General features: G+C 32.7%; 1 protein-coding gene across 1 annotated transcript in view; it reads left to right on the forward strand.

Annotated features, from left to right (window-relative positions):
- Positions 1-13,364, forward strand: part of LOC142354293 (dynein light chain Tctex-type 5-like) — a 33,563-nt gene extending 20,199 nt beyond the window's left edge. The window contains exon 2 of the mRNA XM_075406557.1: positions 13,007-13,364. Within this exon, the coding sequence (XP_075262672.1) occupies positions 13,007-13,334 (328 nt within the window). The 3' untranslated portion in view covers positions 13,335-13,364. The remainder of the gene's footprint in view (positions 1-13,006) is intronic.
- Positions 13,365-21,937: the final 8,573 nt, after the last annotated feature.

A 21,937-nucleotide genomic window follows, 5' to 3' on the forward strand; every position in this document is an offset into this window, starting at 1 on the left:
TTGATGACTCATATTTATGTTATGTGAGCCAAATTGATGTTTTTTAAAGTAGTTTTGTGTTAGTTTTTACAAATGGAACAACTTTTCCTTAAAAAACTTTTCTCTAGGACTTGTACATTATGAGGAAAAATGATGTACCATTGACCTTTGATGACTCATATATATGATATGTGATCAAAATTGATGTTTTCTAAAGTAGTTTTTTGTTAGTTTTTACTAATGGAACAACTTTTCCTTAAGAAATATTTCTCCAGGACTTGTACATTAAGAGGAAAAAAATGATGTACAATTGAAATTTGATGACTCATATTTATGTTATGTGAGCCAAATTGATGTTTTTTAAAGTAGTTTTGTGTCAGTTTTTACAAATGGAACAACTTTTTCCTTAAAAAAATTTTTTTCTAGGACTTGTACATTAAGAGGAAAAAAGTTATGTACAATTGACATTTGATGACTCATATTTGTGTTATGTGAGCAAAATTGATGTTCTTTAAAGTAGTTTTGTGTTAGTTTTTACAAATGGAACAACTTTTCCCTAAGAAACTTTTCTCTAGGACTTGTACATTGAGAGAAAAAAATGATGTACCATTGACCTTTGATGACTCATATATATGATATGTGATCAAAATTGATGTTTTCTAAAATAGTTTTGTGTTAGTTTTCACTAATGGAACAACTTTTCCTTAAGAAATTTTTCTCTAGAACTTGTAACTTCAGAGGGAAAAAAATGATGTACAATTGAACTTTGATGACTCATATTTATGTTATGTGAGCAGAACTGATGTTTTAAAAACAGTTTTGTGTTTGTTTTGTAAAGTAGTTTCACAATTCACATATGACAGGTCATAAATTTTGTGATGCAATCTTAACAAATAAATATGTGACCTAATTATTTGCTAATTGACTAATCTCAGCTCCTCGGTTTTCAAACATAGAGAGAAAATGCTTGCTGATGATTAAGGGATGCTAATTTTTAACTATTTTTTTGTTCCGACTACCTTGTTCTAATCCGTGGATGAGTTATTTAGGTTGAAATGATGGAAGAGCTACATGGAAATAAAAGAAATTTTTTAACATATTTTCCACATATTTTCTTTTTTGAACCACTCCACTTGCCTAGGGATTTCATGATGCGCTCTGATGATAGACAAACAAAATGTTGTTCTTCTGGTTTCCAGATGTTCTTCTTTTTTTGCTTCCTGATGCAAATTTGTTTTTGAAGCGCTCGGAATTCAAACAGATGTTCTTTTCCGTTTTTTGTGTCCTTATGCTCTCTGCAACCAAAATGACAAGATATTGTTCCACCCAACTGTTCTTCTTGACACTACTCGTTTTTCTGATAGATCCTTCAAAACTAAAAAAGATGTTTCTATACTTTTCGGACTCCTCAAGGACTTTGTTTTGACATTTTAGTATCACTTCAAACGATGAATTCTTCTCAAATGATGAATTAACCTGATTTAAATTGCGGGGGTAGAAGTTACTCTCAACTTGTCTTCTTTCTGATCGATAATTGTCTTCCCTGTCAAAAACCAATGATCTTTGCTGGACAAAATAACAATTAACGAGGTCAAAGTTTCAGTAGCTTATTATCTTTCAGGATGCTCTTTTGTTCCTTTTTTACATAAACCCTATTAGAGAATCATTAACTTCCTTTTATCGTGTTCAAACTTGTTGTTTTCGGATACGAACTTCGTCAAAACGTAATACGTCTGAATCATACGGCTTGTTGTGTTAAAAATGAATGGGAAGTCTATTAACAGTCTGAACGTGACGAATTCAAGTTTGAGTTTGCGTTTGTGTTCTAAAAATAGCACTTAGGTAAAATCTTCATCAGAATGTAGAACGCTTCAATCCCAAACGTTTCACATGAAGTAAAAAATATTATCTTCAACGTGAGTCTGCATTTGCAATATCAATATATAATTTATTCGCATTAGACGCCCAGATTTCTGGTACTGCCCAAAAGTTTTCACTGGATTTATAGCCCTCAGACATTGGTATACAAACAATATTCTCCACAGTGTAAACGCTTGATTATAAACTTATAGACCTGTGCTCTTCAAAATTGCGAAAGCAGTAATTAAGCCTGCATTTTCAATACCAATATATAGTTTATTCACATTAGACGCCCCGATTTCCGCGTAAAAGTGTTCTTGACAAATATAGACTGGATTTATAGCCCTTAGGCATTTGTCGGATATACAAACAGTATTCTCCACAGTGTTTTAATTTTCCGTATAAACTTCCACACTGCCACGTTCAAAATGGATTTAAGGTAAGACTTTTACGTTTTCAGGCCACCATCCTAACATACAGGGAATAATTGCCAAGAACTTTCCATGCGCGCGCATGATCGAACATGTTTGGTTAAAATGTGCCAAAAAGTGAGTCAGGGTGTACACATTTCTTACTACTGCGGTGACATTACATAAATCAGGCGGTGAATGAGGTTGAAAAAAATTATTGCCTGATTGCTGTGAAATTACATAATTTCACCGCTCAATTTAGTGGTGAAGTTACATGAATTCACCGCTTAAAAAAGTGTGAAGATTGTGCGAGATAAGCAGTGAATGCAGTGAAATTAAATAATTTCACCTCCTAACTTATTGGTGAAATTACACAAATTCACGGCCTAACTTTGTGTTGAAATTACATAAACTCACCGCTTAGAAAATAGTGTCAAAAATAGGTGAGATAAGCAGTGAGTGCGAGGAAATTACATCGCTCTTCTCTCGTGCGTCTCTCGCATTCTCTCACTCTATAGCCTTTTTTTAGCCTATTTATGGGTTTGATATGATGTTATAAGTCTTTGCTGATTTCAGATCCTTTGAATGAGTTTTCAAAAAAGTCTTAGCTATTTAGAGGTTAACGTTCTTCTTAATAATGGTAGACAAACTCCTTGAATATTGCTCAAGTTAGCGAAAAAGAAGGCTATTGGTATTCAGATGTTCATTCTACTTTTGTGGCGAAATAATGTAAACAAAGCGGTGAATACTGTGAAAAATAATCCACCGCATTTCACCGCAATTCTTACAAAAAATTGCAGCGAAATTCATAGCATTTTTTTCACAAAAATTGAAACCATTTGTTTTCCATTGTTTATTGAATCTGATTTAAATTCAAGAGAAATATCGTAGAAGTAAGTGACAGATAGCGAATTGGAATCAGCAGTTAAAGACATGCAGTAGCTGAGAGCTTCGAACCCCTGTCCGGAAATTAGTTTTTTTGTAAGAATTCCATTGAATTCGGTGAAAATTAACAATTCACTGCATTCGCCACTTTTCACATCAAAATAATTTACAAAAATTGCAGCGAACACAATTTTTCGCCGCTTATCTTATATATTTTCCGATTTTTGCTCGATCTAGGAAAAAGTTTCCTAAAATGCAATCCGAGAAATAAACGACAATATTAGCAGCTACTCAACAAAATCGACAAAACTCAAGACTAATAACATTTAAAAAAAAATTGAGGCCAAAAAATGAAAAATAAAAAAACAAAGAGAGCAATATTCAAAAAAAATAGCAGAAAAAATCCTAATTCCAAAATTTTTGTTTTTTTAAAATTAAATTTTAACTGACAGCAACAAAATAAGGCAAGTGCTACCAATCAAAAATTTGTCGACCAACACAAAAAAAATAATAAACCTCACAAAATTGACTACAAAAGACCGAACTCCACGAAATAAATGAACCACAGTCAGTTTCGACAATCTTTTTATATGGGTTTAAAAAAACCTGCCAACATTGTTTTTAGAAAATACCACAAAACGCTTAAACTGTGTTCACATTCTCTGATGTTAACGTCCTCGGGACGATGATTTTGATGTTGAGATCTGTCCAATCGTTGTTCTGCTGTCTGAAAAAAAGTTTTGAAGTTTTGAAAATACAACGAATTACAAAAATCTTATAACCTTTACTCTGAGTTTTTAAAATGCATGTTTAAAAAAATTTTCAAGCTAATTGTTTTAAGCATACTTTTAAAAACTCAAATTAAATGTTGTTTTTGTTTCTTCAAGGGCCAAAATTACCAAAATCGACAAGAAAAAAAATCAACTAGATAAAAAGTATTAAAAAAACAATCAAAAACAGTTAAACCGCGTCGAATGAGCCTCAATGAGAGAATTTACCTTTTACAAGCAGTTTGGACACATGGAATACTCATTAAATAACTTTAGACTCAAGTATCTGCTCAATGTTTAAATTATTACTACAAAAGTTTTGAACAATCTAACCAAAAATCTTGTTTTCATTGGTCTATCACAGAGATCACCAGAAGCCATTGACCAAATAAGACAATCTGAGAATTAGAAAAACTAGCATTGATTGTTTAGGTCAATGAAAGAGAGACGTTCAAATCAACAAGATTAACAACATTTGAGGAAAAAAGTATAATGGGGATCAACGAAATGCGAAAATCTTCGTGTCCATGTCCTCCTCACCAATTTTTCTAGCCAACAGAGACAAGGGAATGCATTTACCAGCTATCGAAAACCTCTTTTTGAAGAAAAGAAGACAGAAACGGAGAGGGATAACAAATTTAAGGAAAAAATAATCAATAAGATCGTTTAAGCTGTAGGCGACCTAGGTAAAAAAATTGTGAACTAAAATAAAATATAAATTTTAAATTAAGCTGAGAAAAATAATGCTCCTGGAAGTTTTAACGTTTTCCAGCAAGGAAAATTATTTCGTTTGAGAATAGACTTTAAAGGAATCAGTTTCAAAGCAAAAAGTTTTCTTGTAATCTTTAGCCTTAACTGTTGCTAACAAAGAAGCTTTGTTTTATCTTATAGCGATAATAACTGTAACTGTAAAATTAAATTCAATGAAATAAACAAACTAGGAAATTTACCTTTTATTTTCTGCTAACTTATGTAGAATATCTTGCTGTAGAAAAACCTGATAGCAAGTTGTCAATCTATTATTTTCCAAATTAGTTTCTATTTGGTTTCATCTGACTCCTAAATTCAAACGCATGGCAATGCCTATCTGGTTTTGCAGACACGAAGAGAAAACCGCGCCTCGTTCGCTTTAAATTTTTTTGAGTATATTGGGCTACAGTGTTCATAACAAAAAAGCAGAAAAGCAGAATATTTCCTGAAATTCCTTTCAGAGAAATCAATTTCAAAAATCTGACAAATTATATTGTCATTTCCCTTGGGGTCAATAGCAGCTAATGAAAATAACACAAATTCAAGGTTTATAAAATATAAAGTTTTGAGGTCAAAGGAAGCTAAATAAAAACCAAGAAAACAAAACCATGAAAATTGTAAGAGCAAAAAAACCTATATTCCAAAGACTTCTGTGTTTCAAAATCAGCTGCTGATCAACGACAACAACAACAAATTAACGCAAGTGCTACCCAGCGAAGACTTTTTTGATAGGTGCAAACAGAAGTCTTTGATCGGTGCACTTCATTTCACTTTGAAAAATTTAAAAACTCAAATTAAAAGCTGTTTTTATTTGTTCAAGAGCAGAAAAAACAAGAAATAAAGACTAACTATAAAAAATGTAATATAAAAAAGACCAAAAACCCTTAAAAACACAAACGCATTTCAAAAAGAGAATTTATGTTTTACGAGCAGTTTGGACACAGGAAATACTCATTAAACGATTTTAGACTCAAGTATTTGCTCAATGTTTAATGTTTAAATTATTACAACAAAAGTTTTGAACAATCTAACCGAGAATCTTGTTTTCATTGGCCTATCACAGAGATCAACAGAAGCCCTTGACCAAATAAGACAATCTGAGTATTAGAAAAACTAGCATTGATTGTTTAGGTCAATGAAAGAGAGACGTTCAAATCAACAAGATTAACAACATTTGAGGAAAAAAGTATAATGGGGATCAACGAAATGCGAAACTCTTCGTGGCCATGTCCTCCTCACCAATTTTTCTAGCCAACAGAGACAAGGGAATGCATTTACCAGCTATCGAAAACCTCTTTTTGAAGAAAAGAAGACAGAAACGGAGAGGGATAACAAATTTAAGGAAAAAATAATCAATAAGATCGTTTAAGCTGTAGGCGATCTAGGTAAAAAAATTGTGAACTAAAATAAAATATAAATTTTAAATTAAGCTGAGAAAAATAATGCTCCTGGAAGTTTTAACGTTTTCCAGCAAGGAAAATTATTTCGTTTGAGAATAGACTTTAAATGAATCAGTTTCAAAGCAAAAAGTTTTCTTGTAATCTTTAGCCTTAACTGTTGCTAACAAAGAAGCTTTGTTTTATCTTATAGCGATAATAACTGTAACTGTAAAATTAAATTCAATGAAATAAACAAACTAGGAAATTTACCTTTTATTTTCTGCTAACTTACGTAGAATATCTTGCTGTAGAAAAACCTGATAGCAAGTTGTCAATCTATTATTTTCCAAATTAGTTTCTATTTGCTTTCATCTGACTCCTAAATTCAAACGCATGGCAATGCCTATCTGGTTTTGCAGACACGAAGAGAAAACCGCGCCTCGTTCGCTTTAAATTTTTTTGAGTATATTGGGCTACAGTGTTCATAACAAAAAAGCAGAATATTTCCTGAAATTCCTTTCAAAGAAATCAATTTCAAAAATCTGACAAATTATTTTGTCATTTCCCTTGGGGTCAATAGCAGCTAATGAAAATAACACAAATTCAAGGTTTATAAAATATAAAGTTTTGAGGTCAAAGGAAGCTAAATAAAAACCAAGAAAACAAAACCATGAAAATTGTAAGAGCAAAAAAACCTATATTCCAAAGACTTCTGTGTTTCAAAATCAGCTGCTGATCAACGACAACAACAACAAATTAACGCAAGTGCTACCCAGCGAAGACTTTTTTGATAGGTGCAAACAGAAGTCTTTGATCGGTGCACTTCATTTCACTTTGAAAAATTTAAAAACTCAAATTAAAAGCTGTTTTTATTTGTTCAAGAGCAGAAAAAACAAGAAATAAAGACTAACTATAAAAAATGTAATATAAAAAAGACCAAAAACCCTTAAAAACACAAACGCATTTCAAAAAGAGAATTTATGTTTTACGAGCAGTTTGGACACAGGAAATACTCATTAAACGATTTTAGACTCAAGTATTTGCTCAATGTTTAAATTATTACAACAAAAGTTTTGAACAATCTAACCGAGAATCTTGTTTTCATTGGCCTATCACAGAGATCAACAGAAGCCCTTGACCAAATAAGACAATCTGAGTATTAGAAAAACTAGCATTGATTGTTTAGGTCAATGAAAGAGAGACGTTCAATTCAACAAGATAAACAACATTTGAGGAAAAAAGTATAATGGGGATCAACGAAATGCGAAAATCTTCGTGTCCATGTCCTCCTCGCCAATTTTTCTAGCCAACAGAGACAAGGGAATGCAATTACCAGCTGTCGAAAACCTCCTTTTGAACAAAAGAAGACAAAAACGGAGACAGATAACAAATTTTAGGAAAAAATAATCAATAAGATCGTTTAAGCTGTAGGCGATCTTGGTAAAAAAAAATGTGAACTAAAATAAAATATAAATTTTAAAAATTAGCTGAGAAAAATAATGCTCCTGGAAGTTTTAACGCTTTTAGCCAATTTTTCTAGCCAACAGAGACAAGGGAATGCAATTACAAGCTATCGAATTCCTCCTTTTCCAACAATAGAAGACAAAACAGGGGAAAACACAAATTTGGGAAAAATTACCCAATAAAAACGTTTAAGCTGCAGGCAATCTTGGTATAAAATTGTAAACTTAACTAAAAAGTTTATTTCCAAAAATTGGCTGAGAAGAATATTGCTTCTGGAAGTTTTAACGCTTTCAAGCAAGAAATATGTTTCGTTTGAGAGCAAACGTTGAAAAAAATTTTGTCATGGCAAAAAACTTCCTTGAACAATTAGTCTAAATTGTTGCTGAAAAAGAAGTTTTATTTTATCTCATAGCGATAATAGCTGTAACAGATGAATTAAATTTGATGAAAATAGGAAAATTTAGTTTTTACTATCTGCTAAATTATGTTGAATATCTTGCTGGAGAAAAACTTGATAGCAAGTTTTCCATCTATTATTTTCAATATGAGTTTCTATACGATTTTATATGTCTTCTAAATGCAAGCTCTTGGCAATGCCAATCTGGTTTCGCATAAGCGAACAAAAAAGCCGTGCCTTATTAACATCAAAGTTTTCTTTGAGTCAAATGGGCTACAAGTAGTTATAAAGAAAAAGCAGAGCTTTTCCTGAAAAATTTTATAAGGAATTGAGCACAAACCAATTTGAAAAATCTAAAAAATTATTTTTTCACAGCCATTGGGGTCAGTAGCAGCTAATAAAAAGAACACAAAACTCAACGTTTGTAGAATACAAATTTTTGAAGTCACAGAGAGCAAAATGAAAACAAAGAGAGCAAAACTGATGTGTCAAAGCAATATGTGTTTCAATATCAACTGCTGTGTTTCAATATCAACTGCTGAACAACAACAACAAATTAACGCAAGTGCTACCTCACGAAGACTTGTTTGATTAGCACAAACAGAAAAAAAGTACATGAATTCACAAAACCTTTGAAACATTTGAAATATAAGTTTAAAACTGTTGAGTGTTCTTTATCAATAATAAAATCTTTAAATTAAAAAGGCGTGTAACAGAAATTTTTTTTCCCAACGCAGCAAAATAATTGAAGTGCAGGTCAACCACAGTAACGATCACCATTTAAAGGCAAATGAAACAAAAACTGACAATTAATATTTCAACAAATACGATACAACGTTAAATATGTATTCATAATCTTGATTTCATTTTCGTCAAGACCCTAATTGCGTTGATAGGATCTCTTATAATTTTTTTTCCATTTGTAAATAATTTTTTGAAGTCCTTGAGCTCATAATCACAAAAAATAACATTAAATTTTAAAAATCAGTTACACAGTGGCCTACACAGCTAGGAACAGTTCCGTTTAAAATGATTTTATTTACGAAAGGATCCCAAAAAGAACAAATTAAAAATGGTTTGTGTTTTTACAAAGGCTATTCTGACCAAAATCGACAAAAAATAGAGATTAGCTTCATATAAATACTTAAAAAAAAACAATCAAAAACATTTAAAACCGGACAATTTTTCTCTCATAAACAAGAATTTACATTTTCCAACATTTTAAACACCCTTAATACTCAATAAACTACTTTAGGCTCAAATTGTTACTCAGTATCTTATTTTTTGCTGTAAAGGTTCTAAACAAACTAAAGGTAACTGGTTGCTTATGTATGACATCTCGATAGAATCGTTTGTCGATAACAAACTGTTTAAGTTTTGTCTTATAACATTTTATCTGCTGATAAAATACAACGCAATTGAAATCTCAACCTGGTTATTGAGAAAATTTTTGAAGATCAGGTCTTAGAAAACAATCCAAATAAACTGAAGCAGTTTTAGAAAATTTAAGAAAATTTTGCTTTGATTGGCAGATCATAGAGGTCAGTAGCAGCAATTGAACATATAATACAATCTCGAAGATTTTAATTAGTAAACAACAAACTTTTAGTACACTGAAAAAGAAACGTTTAGGGGACTAATGGGAAGCAATGTTTAAAAAAGCAATTTTCGTGTAAATATAAGAGTATAAGTCTGATGAACTAAAACGGAGAATCTTTAAGTCCATGTTTTGATCACTAACTTTTTTTTCTAGCGGACCTTAACATAACAATGGAATGCATTTCCAATCTATCAAAGACACCTTTGCGACCAATAATGGCCAAGTTGAGCGAAAAATTACAGAACAATAGGTTTATAGCTCTAGACGTAAAATTTTGATCATATTATATAAAGAATAATAGTGTTCCTTGATATTCTAGGAAGGAAAATTAAATAATTTTAGTTGGAACTTCAAAAAGTTAATTTTGAATGTGAATGTTCTTTTGTGTTACGTTAGCCTCATTTGTTACTATCAAATCAAAAAACTGTGTTTTTCTTGTAACCTTAATAGCAGTATGGGATCAATTAATTTTTTTTCAAAAGGCTTTGGAGTATTTAATTTTAATTCTCTGCTATATCGATCAAGCAAAAGAGTTACCCCATGCTGTCATTTCTCCCATTCCGGTCAAGAATTATTTCGGAATCTTTTAGTTGATAATTATGAAACATCAGAGTTCTTAACATGAAATTGAAAAAATACCCATAAAAATATCAAAAATCTCATATTTGAGACAAGTCTCAGTTTTTTGCCTCAAGCATCTAGTCAGTTTTATTTGTTGCCTTGAACCGCTGAGTGATCGTTTCAAGACCTCCTACCGGAATTCACTTTGTTGTTGTTCAAATATTCATACTTTTGCGTAGAGCATCAACCATTGTTTCTCATGTTGATTTTCCTCCTACCTTTTCAGTTTTACTAATCTCGTTTGTTGCAAGATATAACCCGGTGAATGCGGAGAAAAACACCTTATCGCCTGGTAGCGGTGAAATTACATAATCCCACCGGTTATTTTAGCGGAGAATTTACATAAATTCAGCGCTGTGAAAAAAATCTCCAAATAATGTGAGATAAGCGGTGATTGCGATGAAATTACATAAATTCACCGCTTAGAAAAAAGTGTTAAAATTGTGTGAGATCAGCAGTTAAAGTCGTGAAATTAATGCGGAGTAGGGGAGGATTTGTTAGATTTAAGCCCTCCTAAAATTACCCCTTAATCTTACATCCTTTTGACATTTTTTTCTAAGCGGTGAATTTATTTAATTTCACCACTAGAGTAAGCGGTAAAATTGAAACTCTTACGAAAATCACAAATCTTACAAAAATTCACCGCGCATGTTTTACAAAAAGTAGAGTGAATTTGATTTATTTTCAAAACAAAAACTGTAGTACTTGGTGAGAGATGGCGCAGTGGAAGAAGAATTGCATGACATTCAGGTGGTGAGTGGTTCGAACGCTTCTAAGGGGGTGAAAAGCGACGAATTTTTGTAAACTCACCGCTTACTAATGCGGTGAAATTACCTATTTTCACCGCATTTCACCGCAAAATCATACACAAAATTTGCGGTGGAAAAAAACAACTTTTCACCGCGTATCTTACAATTTTGTCCTCTACCGGGGAATTGCATGAGCTCTTTCCTTGCAGGTTTCACAAGCGATGAAATTCTAACCAGCGTAAACATAATTCGTATTTATTCTGTTTACCTCCCATTTTCGGTTAAAAATATTCACCGTTAATTTTGCGACCTTTCTAACTGAAATTCACCAATTTCTTCTTGAAAAAAAGTGCGAACCACACTGAAATACAAAATATAAGACTTGAGAAGTACTTGGTTAGTGTCGAAAGAAGCAGGAGACAGCTAAACAGCAGACCGTTGTTCTAAGCCAGTTGAGCAGAGAATGTTTTCAACTCCGATAAATCCGTTGAAAACTAATAATTCAAAGATGAATCATCTCAATTCCTGATAAAAAAAGTATCAAAAAAATCTCAACTCACTCCCCCCCAAAAAAAAACAATTTTTGCGATTTCACCGCTCAATTTTTGGCTTTTCCCATTATAGCCCTGCCGGAAGGAAATACAGCTCGCTCCCTATTATGGTGTAATTAGAATAATTCCAGGAGCGGTTCCCGGGTCGACGAAAAAATGGAAAAATAAGTAAGATAAGGGGATTTATCGGAGCTGAAAACATTATCTACTCAACTGCCTTTGAACCGCAGTCCCCTGTTCAGCTGTCTCCTTCTTCCTTTGGCATTTGTCAAGTTCTTCTCTAGTGTTTTATTTTGTATTTCAGTGAGGGTCGCGCTATTTTATAAAGAAGATTTTGGTGAATTTCGGTCAGAAAGGTCGCAAAATAAACGGTGAATATCTTTTTACCGCAAATTTGGTAACACTGAAGAAATCTTGGATCTATTATGCCCCCGGCAGCTTAGAAGGTATTTAAACTTTACGGCTTCTGGTGCAAGTGCTGTTATTGCATAGTACCGTCCTATATAATCTCGGATAGTTTGAAAGTGGGGACCATAAAAGAACAGGGGGGGGGGGGGGGGTAAACAGAATAGATCCAAATTATTTTTAACGCTGGTTGAGTTGTGACAGAAAATTTCATCGCTTGTAAAAGCAGCAAGAAAAGAGCTCACGCAATTCCAAGATCGAGGAAAAATTGGAAAATATCTAAGATAAGCGGTGAAAATTTGTTTATTTCACCGCAAATTTCTTACATAAGTTTGCTGTGAAATGCGGTGAAATTATGTAATTTCACCGCTATAGTAAGCGATGAACTTGCAAAAAGTCACCGCATTTCACCAACTTACAAGGTTTCGAATCTCTCATCTCCTACATGTCATGCACGTTTTCTTCCACAGCGCCATCTCTCACTAACTCCTAGTATTTTTGTTTTGAATATGAATCGAATTCACTCTACTTTTTGTTAATCAAACGCGGTGAATTTTTGTAAGATTTGTGATTTTTAGCGTTGAAATTACATATTTTAGCGGTGAAATGTTGTTTTTTTGTAATTTCACTGCTTACTCTAGTGGTGAAATTACATAAATTCTCCGCTTAGAAAAAAGTGTCAAAAAATTAAAATATAAAGCGGTAATTTTAGGGGGGGGGGGGGGGGGGGTGGTTAAATCTAACAATTTCTCCCTTACTCCGCATTAATTTTACCGCAATTCACCGCAAAAGCATTCACTGCTGATCTCACAGAACTGTTACACTTTTTTCTACGCGGTGAATTTATGTAGGTTCACCACTAAGTTAAGCGCTGAATGTATGTAATTTCATCGCAATCGCCGCTTATCTCACATAATTAGGACACTTGTTTCAAAGCGCTGAATTTATGTAAAATCATTGCTAAAATCACCGGTGAAAATGTGTAACTTCACGGCTACCAGGCGATAAAGTTTTTTTTCACCGCAGTGGGCAAACAGAAAATATCGATAGCATAATTGAAACCTGACGTCATTATATTGACGAAAGATTAAACGTTATTTCTGATCTATTATGCCACCCTTCCGCCGAGTGGGGGGTCATAAGAAATTGGAGCCGAAGCATAACAGACCCGTTGTCTCAATTTCAGACTGGCATCCTTCAGAGGCAAAGTGACTGCGATGGTCAAGGCTCTTTTCGACGAGCAACTGGAGAACGTTTCTTACTCCGAAACAGGTCAAGAAACTAAAGAAATGTCTCTAGAATTTGCTGACTACATTAAGAACCAACTTATGCAGATGAATTTTCCGAGGTACAAGTTCATAGTCATGGTCACAATCGGTCAGATTAAGAATCAAGACATCCGGATGTCGAGTCGATGTCTGTGGGAGCCGAAATTCGACACTCAATTCACGATTAATTACAAAAACAAAAGCTTGTTCGCTATTTGCGTCATATTCGGGTTGTACCATGAATGATATCAAAATAATTCTACTAATTAAAACTTTTTTCTGTTTTCAATCAAACAAGTTTTTTAAGTACCCCCTAAATTTTATGTTCTTATGTTAGTTGTAATTATTATAGTCATAAATTGAACGTCTAACGTTCAAATAATTGCTCTCGAACGACATACGGTGGCTCGGTAATGTTTGATATTCGGTCGATTGCAGTTCTGTGCGTGTTAGCGGGCGAGTTGAGGGTAATCGCCATTTTGTCTCCTAAATTGGGGGGGGGGGGATGTATCAGTTCAATAGGCACCTTTAGTTAGAAGTACAACTTCCTCCAATTGTCTTCAGTTTTTTGCAATTGTGAATGAGAGAACAATAGGACCACGTAAAATGCAAGATTAGGGACTTTAAAGTGAATCGGAAAAGCAAAATGCCTTTAAAAATTCATGTCAGGTCAAATAAAAACAACAGCAAATCCAAAAAATAGACGGAATCGAGTCGCAGCAGATATCAGCTTAGGTCCAGCTCACCTCTCACTAACTTATGTGAACTATTTATCTCATTATACCATTCATCTTGAAAACAAAAAAGGGAGAAAAAAACACAATAATAAAAGGAAATGCTGATTTTTTTTAATTCTTCACAAGTTGCGACTACAAAATATTTATCATCAACAACAAGTATAGATGTTTTCGTTCAAAAGATGACAAAGATGGAAAATCAAACAGATAAATACCGAGAAGAAGATAAAAAAGAGAAAGAAATTAAAACCCAAATATTCAAAATCTTATTCTTTTCAAGATAGCGTTTTTTTTTTCAAAACAAAAATCCATAAATGAAAACTTTCTCTTTTTCACAGTTTGTGTGACCCAAATTTTTGTAGTCGTGTCACATGACAAACAAAACAATAGTAGTCACAGTCCCCTAAGTTTTACGTTTCTTTTGCAAAATGAACTTTGAAAAAGTGTCTCTTCAAACAAAAAAGTAAGAAGTCCAAACCCAAATTAAGCTATGATCAGACCCAACCGAGCGCACACCCCTGTGTTCACAGACCAAAATTACAGGGTCTGGAAAGCGGTTCGAGCGCACAATAGTCTGGACCATGGTCTGATTTCGGTCTGATCAGAGGTCAATTCGGTGTGGACGGTCTGATCATAGTCTTTTTACTCTGGACCATGGTCTGGGTTCGGTCTGATCAGTGGTCAATTCGGTCTAGAAGGTCTGATCACAGTCTTTATAGTCTGGACCATGGTCTGAGTTCGGTCTGATCAGAGGTCAATTTGGTCTGGAAGTTCTGATTTCGAGTGCATTATTTCTTCATTTTTTTTTGTTTTTTTTTATTGAGGGATGTTGGCTGCCAAGAGGCAACAATAACGCAGCGTTCCGATCAGAGACTCATCTAAAGTCCGTTGACTCTGATCAGAAACAAGGAGTCCAGCTGATAGCAAATGCCGGTCCCCTCAAGAGAAAATTTTGATTAACTGAAGACCACGACGTTTCTTGTGGAAAGCTGTCTAAGTTCATCCATTGAGTCAGAAATATGAACTAAGGGGTATGGTAAATAAATTTTTTCCTCAACAGTTAGGTTTCGTTTTCATTAGCAATATTTTCAAAATTGGCTTTTCCTTAGATGATATTAATACTGCAAACACCAGTTTTTATGAAAGGAATATATTATAGCAAAATTAAGAGATTTGTTCATAATTAAAATCTTTCTCTGATCAGACTATTTTGAGCGCACTTGAGTCTGATCATGGTCTGATTAAGGTCTGGGCAATGGTCTGAAATTGAGTCTGGACCATGGTCTGAAGATGGTCTGATCATAGTCTGTTTATAGTCTGGACAATGGTCTGAATTTGGGTCTGATCATAAGCGCACTATAGTCTGGACAGTAGTCTGGGTTCGGTCTGATCAGAGGACATTTTGGTCTGGAAAGTCTTATCAGAGATCTTTTTGGTCTGGAAGGTCTGATCAGAGGTAACTCCGGTCTGGAAAGTCTGATCAGAGGTCATTTCAGTCTGCATAGTCTGTCATAGCTCAATTTGGGTCTGGACCTAAACCTGGGTGTAAACTCTGCGCCCAATTGATTGAATCTATCATATTTTTGGAAAGAGGGCGCCAATTAGCCTAATTAGCACTAGAAAAACCACTAATTCCGTTGGCAAAGAAAACATTATTAAAAGAAGGGAAAAATAAAAAAGAGGCGAGAAGAGGCAAGAAGAGGCTGCTCTGGACTATTGCTGTACCGCTGTGATTACGCAGAAACCACAAATACTCGTATTCTTCTCACCCAGTCCCCTATTGGACAATTCTTTTACAAATAATTCTTAAACCAATAATAAGGTGCTAATTTGTTTCCCGTAAAAATATCTTCCAAAATACGCTCTGAGAGCAAAACAGAAGTTTGGATCAGATTAGCCGTATTGGAAAACTGTAATTAATGAAGCTTCTGCCAACGCTTTTTTTGCTTTTCTAAAACTTTATTTTTTTAAAAACAATGATGCAATTCTTGACTGATGCATTTTTCCTCGAAAATGATGTTAATTATGCTCACTGCAAGAAACTTAATTATCAAGTAAAATTTTTTTAATTCTTCGATTTATTCTTATTTCGAGAGGAAATATCGTCGGTTCCTTTCAGTGGGTAACAAAAATAATTTGAAATATTTCAAAGCGTTTGCTGTAAAATCATATTGACAAGCAAATACTGCACTTTACTGCAGAAACCGTCGTTCAAAATAGAAAAAAAATATACTATTTTGAAGTTTTGCAAAAAATATTTCACAATTTCTTTTGTTTTATCTCTAAATTTTACACCGCTTTATTTAACTTGTTCATTTGCTTTTGAGTAGCATTTTTAACACTTTAAGCATTGGATACCGGTGTTTTGAGATCAAAAAAGCAATTTGCAATTTTTGGCAATATCGAAGACAATCTTCGTTCATTAAAGAAAATTTCAGAAAAATTGTCGACTTCAATTACTACTTGACAGATATTTTGATAACCTGGCAGTTTCCAGTGTTCTAGGGCTATAATGTCCAGCATTAAAAAAATTACCAGGCAGAACTTTTTTGGCCTTTGCACGTTCTTGGCATGTCCGGCTTTGAGTTTAAATACTCTCATTAACTTGCGCGGTCCCAAAACTTTTTCTTTATTACCTTTATGGTCTTACATTGTTCGTGCATGATCAGTGACTACAGCGATATTTGTGAACACGCGTTTCTATTTAGCCTTTAACAATGTAAAAATTTCGCCAACTGTATATCTTTTAAATTCTGTCATCGATTAATGCAAAAAAATTCTTGAAAATTGATCAAACTAGAAAAATATCGCCAGCTGAAGTGGAACAAAAAGTTTTCTAATTAGTTGAAAATGTTGCACATTTTTCTCTCAGCAACGTTTAATTTAATTACAAAACAACGACATGCACTACTGTTGGAAAAAAATGTTATTTCACCCAGTACGTTCTTATCAAATTTCTGCTCTGTTTCGGAATTCAAAAAATTTCTTTTTTTGATGCGATTGCGCAATGACAAGTATAATTATTCAGCAACAGTTTAACAGTTGAACTATAACATTTTAGAAATCTATTGATAGTTTGACTCAATTTGGCTGTTCATAAACTAAAAAGGTGTTATCAGCGAAATAATATCAAAATGTCGTATCGGAGTATTGAAATGAGACAAAAGCATTTGACATCGTGATTTTATATGTTTGCTTGCATGTTTTCCATTTTTTGAGGGTTTTCGTACTAACAATCGCTATTGTGCTAAATTTGGTCAAACACTCTTTAATGAAGTAATTAATTAATTCAAGCAATCAAATATATATTTCTTTAGTTTTCAGGTTTGGTTCAGTTTGGCAAAATACCTTTTTTCATATAACTAATTTAAACAAAAATTGCACTTGTTTTGTTGTGATGATATTGCTACTTTTTATAATGCCAAGTCCTTTAGCTTAACTTTTAAACGACTTTTTGAAAGAAACAATTGATTTAAACAACAATGGAATCAAAGTTTGCCTTCTAAATGCAAGAGTGAAAAAGATTTTGCTTTTTTCAAAATTGTTTCATATTTTTTATCGCTACTTCACTGAAAACAATTGTTGTCACAAATTTTTGATTTGATTAAACTGGAAAAAGTATTGTTTCGGGAACTTTGGTTCGAACTAAACATGATTGGCAGATGAAATTAACAATGGCAACGACCTTGAAGTTTGGATAATAGAAGAAAATTCAGCAAACGTATCAAAGACAGAAAAGCATCAAAGCAAAAAATACAACAAATTTATCATCCATCTTATATATAATCAAAGGAAGATTTTATTTGGATGCAAAGACACGGAAATATCAACAGATTTTTTTAGTAACGGGCATTTTTTTCAAAGTTTTTAATCGAGGTCTGCCACAAAAATTAATTTATTCAAATAGAGACTTCACTCTGTAAAGAATACATGACTTAGGATATCAACCACTGAAAAACTAAAGCGTAAATCAAATCAATTTTTTTCTGTTAAATAACCATGGCTTCTTTAGCAATTATCGGTCAAAATAATTTCATGTCTTTACAAAAAAAAATTATTAAAAAAAACCCCGGTAGACACCATTTTTTAAATAGAAAGAAAGTTGACGGGGTTAAATATAGTCTGGAATGCTTAGTACAGTATTGAACACTTTTGTTTTGGTCTGAAAGCTGCGTGTTAATGTGAATTGTTACGGATACTTTTTCATAAGTTTTCAAATGAGTTTCAACTTTTTTGACGTACTGAGCAGAAGAAATAAACAAGCTCTTCATAGGAAACGAGATCGAGAAAAATCTTATTGAAGCAGTTACATTAAAATATTTTATATAAAACTTTTGGGAGTCGAATCAATCCGAGTAGTGGCATAGAACCATAGTCCATTGAATTAAACAAAAGAGGCTCAAAATGAGTTTTGCAAAATTTTTTCACTAATTAACTTCTTTGCAAATACTTAATATATATATATATATATATATATATATATATATATATATATATATATATATCAAGAATACTTTGGGAAATAAACTAAAACAAGGCGGCTTGGTAATGTGCGATCGCACATAAAGTTCCGACCCCGCTCATCCACAATTTTGGCATAATTGTCTACCAAATGAGGAACAGATGGAAAAACACAAAAAATTCGAGTATTTTTCAAAAAAAACTGGAGTATGAACGAAAAGATAGCCTCCAAAGCAAATAACTCAGTGGAGTGAAACCTGATGCATTAGATTGATGAGATATGCCGATATTAAGAAAGCGAGCGAAGACGAACGGCAAAATCAAACAACAACAACAAACATTATTAAAATCAAAAAATTTTTGTCCGTTTTAAAAAACAAAACTTAATAAATAAGTCAAAATAGCGTCAAATGAAACTGAAAACAAAAAAATAACTTGTAGTTCACCAGAAAAAAGTGATTATTCACCAGTTCGTAATAAAGCTTGGTAACAATTGAACAAAAAAGAACAGAAACTTTAAAGTTATAAAATTCGCTGAATTTTTTTTAAAAAACAATTAATTTCAAAGTGATGAAAACCATTAGGAATCAACTAAGAGATCCCATAGGTTTACAATTACCAACCCTTCTGAAGAAGGGAATTAAGAACTCTTGGTATTCAATTTTTTATGCAGTTACAAAAAGAACAACAAATAGACAACAGACTAAAAATCAATTAAAACTTGGCAGAAAATGCTTTGGAAGCCGTAAAGCCATACTTTGGCCCCCAAAAAATGTTCGACTGCACCTTCATCGAACACCGATAATGTATTATGTGGCCGCTTAATATTGAAAATAAGCAACAATTGGACAACGGAAAAAAGGCAAAATTATGTAATACTTGTTTTCTTTCGAAAAAAACTTATTTCCAAAAGACATAAAAGCCATTAATTACAAAATGAAAAACTTGATTAGGTTCGTTTATTCTTCCAAGGGAAGCCCTCGAGACCTGCAATTATCCAGAATAAGTCTTACGTCTACAAAAAGAACGTCAAAATTGACAAAAATCAAGAATTCATTTACTTCTTTTTGAGAAAAACCCGTGTAGAAGCCAGCAAAGTAATAACGAATTCTCTTAAACATTACATTATGTGACACCAATCCCTTTTAGCACCTTCCTTTGAAATGTATTATGTGACTTCTCATTAATTAATGAAACTAGGTAACAATTAGAACAAAAAGAAGCAAAGCAAAATTATGTAATACTTGCTTTTATCGAAAAAAATTTAGTTCCAAAGAAATGAAAACCATTAATTACAGATTGAAAAAATTGAATAGTTTCGTTTATTGAACTAAGCATGATTGGCAAATGAAATTAACAATGGCAACTACCTTGAAGTTTGGATAATAGAAGAAAATTCAGCAAACGTATCAAAGACAGAAAAGCATCAAAGCAAAAAAATACAACAAATTTATCATACATCTTATATATAATCAAAGGAAGATTTTATTTGGATGCAAAGACACGGAAATATCAACAGATTTTTTTAGTAACGGGCATTTTTTTCAAAGTTTTTAATCGAGGTCTGCCACAAAAATAATTTATTCAAATAGAGATTTCACTCTGTAAAGAATACATGACGTAGGATACAAACCACTGAAAAACTAACGCGTAAATCAAATCAATTTTTTTCTGTTAAATAACCATGGCTTCTTTAGCAAATATCGGTCAAAATAATTTCATGTCTTTACAAAAAAAATATTAAAAAAAAACCCGGTAGACACCATTTTTTAAAAAGAAAAAAAGTTGACGGGGTTAAATATAGTCTGGAACGCTTAGTACAGTCTTGAACACTTTTGTTTTGGTCTGAAAGCTGCGTGTTAATGTGAATTGTTACAGATACTTTTTCATAAGTTTTCAAATGAGTTTCAACTTTTTTGACGTACTGAGCAGAAGAAATAAACAAGCTCTTCATAGGAAACGAGATCGAGAAAAATCTTATTGAAGCAGTTACAATAAAATATTTTATATAAACCTTTTGGGAGTCGAACCAATCCGAGTAGTGGCATAGAACCATAGTCCATGGAATTAAACAAAAGAGGCTCAAAATGAATTTTGCAAGATTTTTTCACTAATTAACTTTTTTGCAAATACTTAAAATATATATATCAAGAAAACTTTGGGAAATAAACTAAAACAAGGCGGCTTGGTAATGTGCGATCGCACATAAAGTTCCGACCCCGCTCATCCACATTTTTGGCATAATTGTCTACCAAATGAGGAACAGATGGAAAAACACAAAAAATTCAAGTATTTTTCAAAAAAAACTGGAGTATGAACGAAAAGATAGCCTCCAAAGCAAATAACTCAGTGGAGTAAAACCTGATGCATTAGATTGATGAGATATGCCGATATTAAGAAAGCGAGCGAAGACGAACGGCAAAATCAAACAACAACAACAAACATTAATTACATCAAAAAATTTATGTCCGTTTTAAAAAACAAAACTTAATAAATAAGTCAAAATAGCGTCAGATAAAACTGAAAACAAAAAAATTAACTTGTAGTTCACCAGAAAAAAGTGATTATTCACCAGTTCGTATTAAAGCTTGGTAACAATTGAACAAAAAAGAACAGAAACTTTAAAGTTATAAAATTCGCTGAATTTTTTTTAAAAAACAATTAATTTCAAAGTGATGAAAACCATTAGGAATCAACTAAGAGATCCCATAGGTTTACAATTACCAACCCTTCTGAAGAAGGGAATTAAGAACTCTTGGTATTCAATTTTTTATGCAGTTACAAAAAGAACAACAAATAGACAACAGACTAAAAATCAATTAAAACTTGGCAGAAAATGCTTTGGAAGCCGTAAAGCCATGATTTGGCCCCCAAAATATGTTCGACTGCACCTTCATCGAACACCGATAATGTATTATGTGGCCGCTTATTATTGAAAATAAGCAACAATTGGACAACGAAAAAAGGCAAAATTATGTAAAACTTGTTTTATTTCGAAAAAAACTTATTTCCAAAAGATATAAAAGCCATTAATTACAAAATGAAAAATTTGAATAGGTTCGTTTATTCTTCGAAGGGAAGCCCTCGAGACCTGGAATTATCCAGAATAAGTCTTAGGTCTACAAAAAGAACGTCAAAATTGACAAAAATCAAAAATTATTTTAATTTTTTTGTGAAAAACCAGTGTCGAAGCCAGTAAATTCATAACGAATTCTTTAAAAACATTAGATTTTTTGATACCAATCCCTTTTGACACCTTCCCTTGACCAAAAAAAATGTCATCCTTAACCTTTAATTAACGAGACCAGGTAACAAACAGACAACAAAAGGAACAAAATTGCGAAGTTGAAAGGTTTTTTTTTTTTCATTTTGGAAAACAATTGTTTTCAACGTCATGAAAGCCATTATCTATCTTCCAATATCAGAATATCGGCTCATCTAATCTTCCAGGAAAGGCCATTAAAACGGGGTCATTGTACAGGAATTTAAATACGACTAAAAAGACAAAGTAAAAACGTCAGTTAAAGACAAAATTAAAAAATTCAATTAAATTCTTCGAGAAAGTACTGTCGAAGCGGTAAAGAACCACAATCTATATCTTTACGTATTTAAATATTAACAATTTTGCGTTTTTTTGAACTGACAATAACG

The sequence above is a fragment of the Convolutriloba macropyga genome, chromosome 15 (genome assembly GCF_964194025.1).
Source record: "Convolutriloba macropyga chromosome 15, txConMacr16.3, whole genome shotgun sequence".
Classification (NCBI taxonomy): Eukaryota; Metazoa; Xenacoelomorpha; order Acoela; family Convolutidae; genus Convolutriloba; species Convolutriloba macropyga.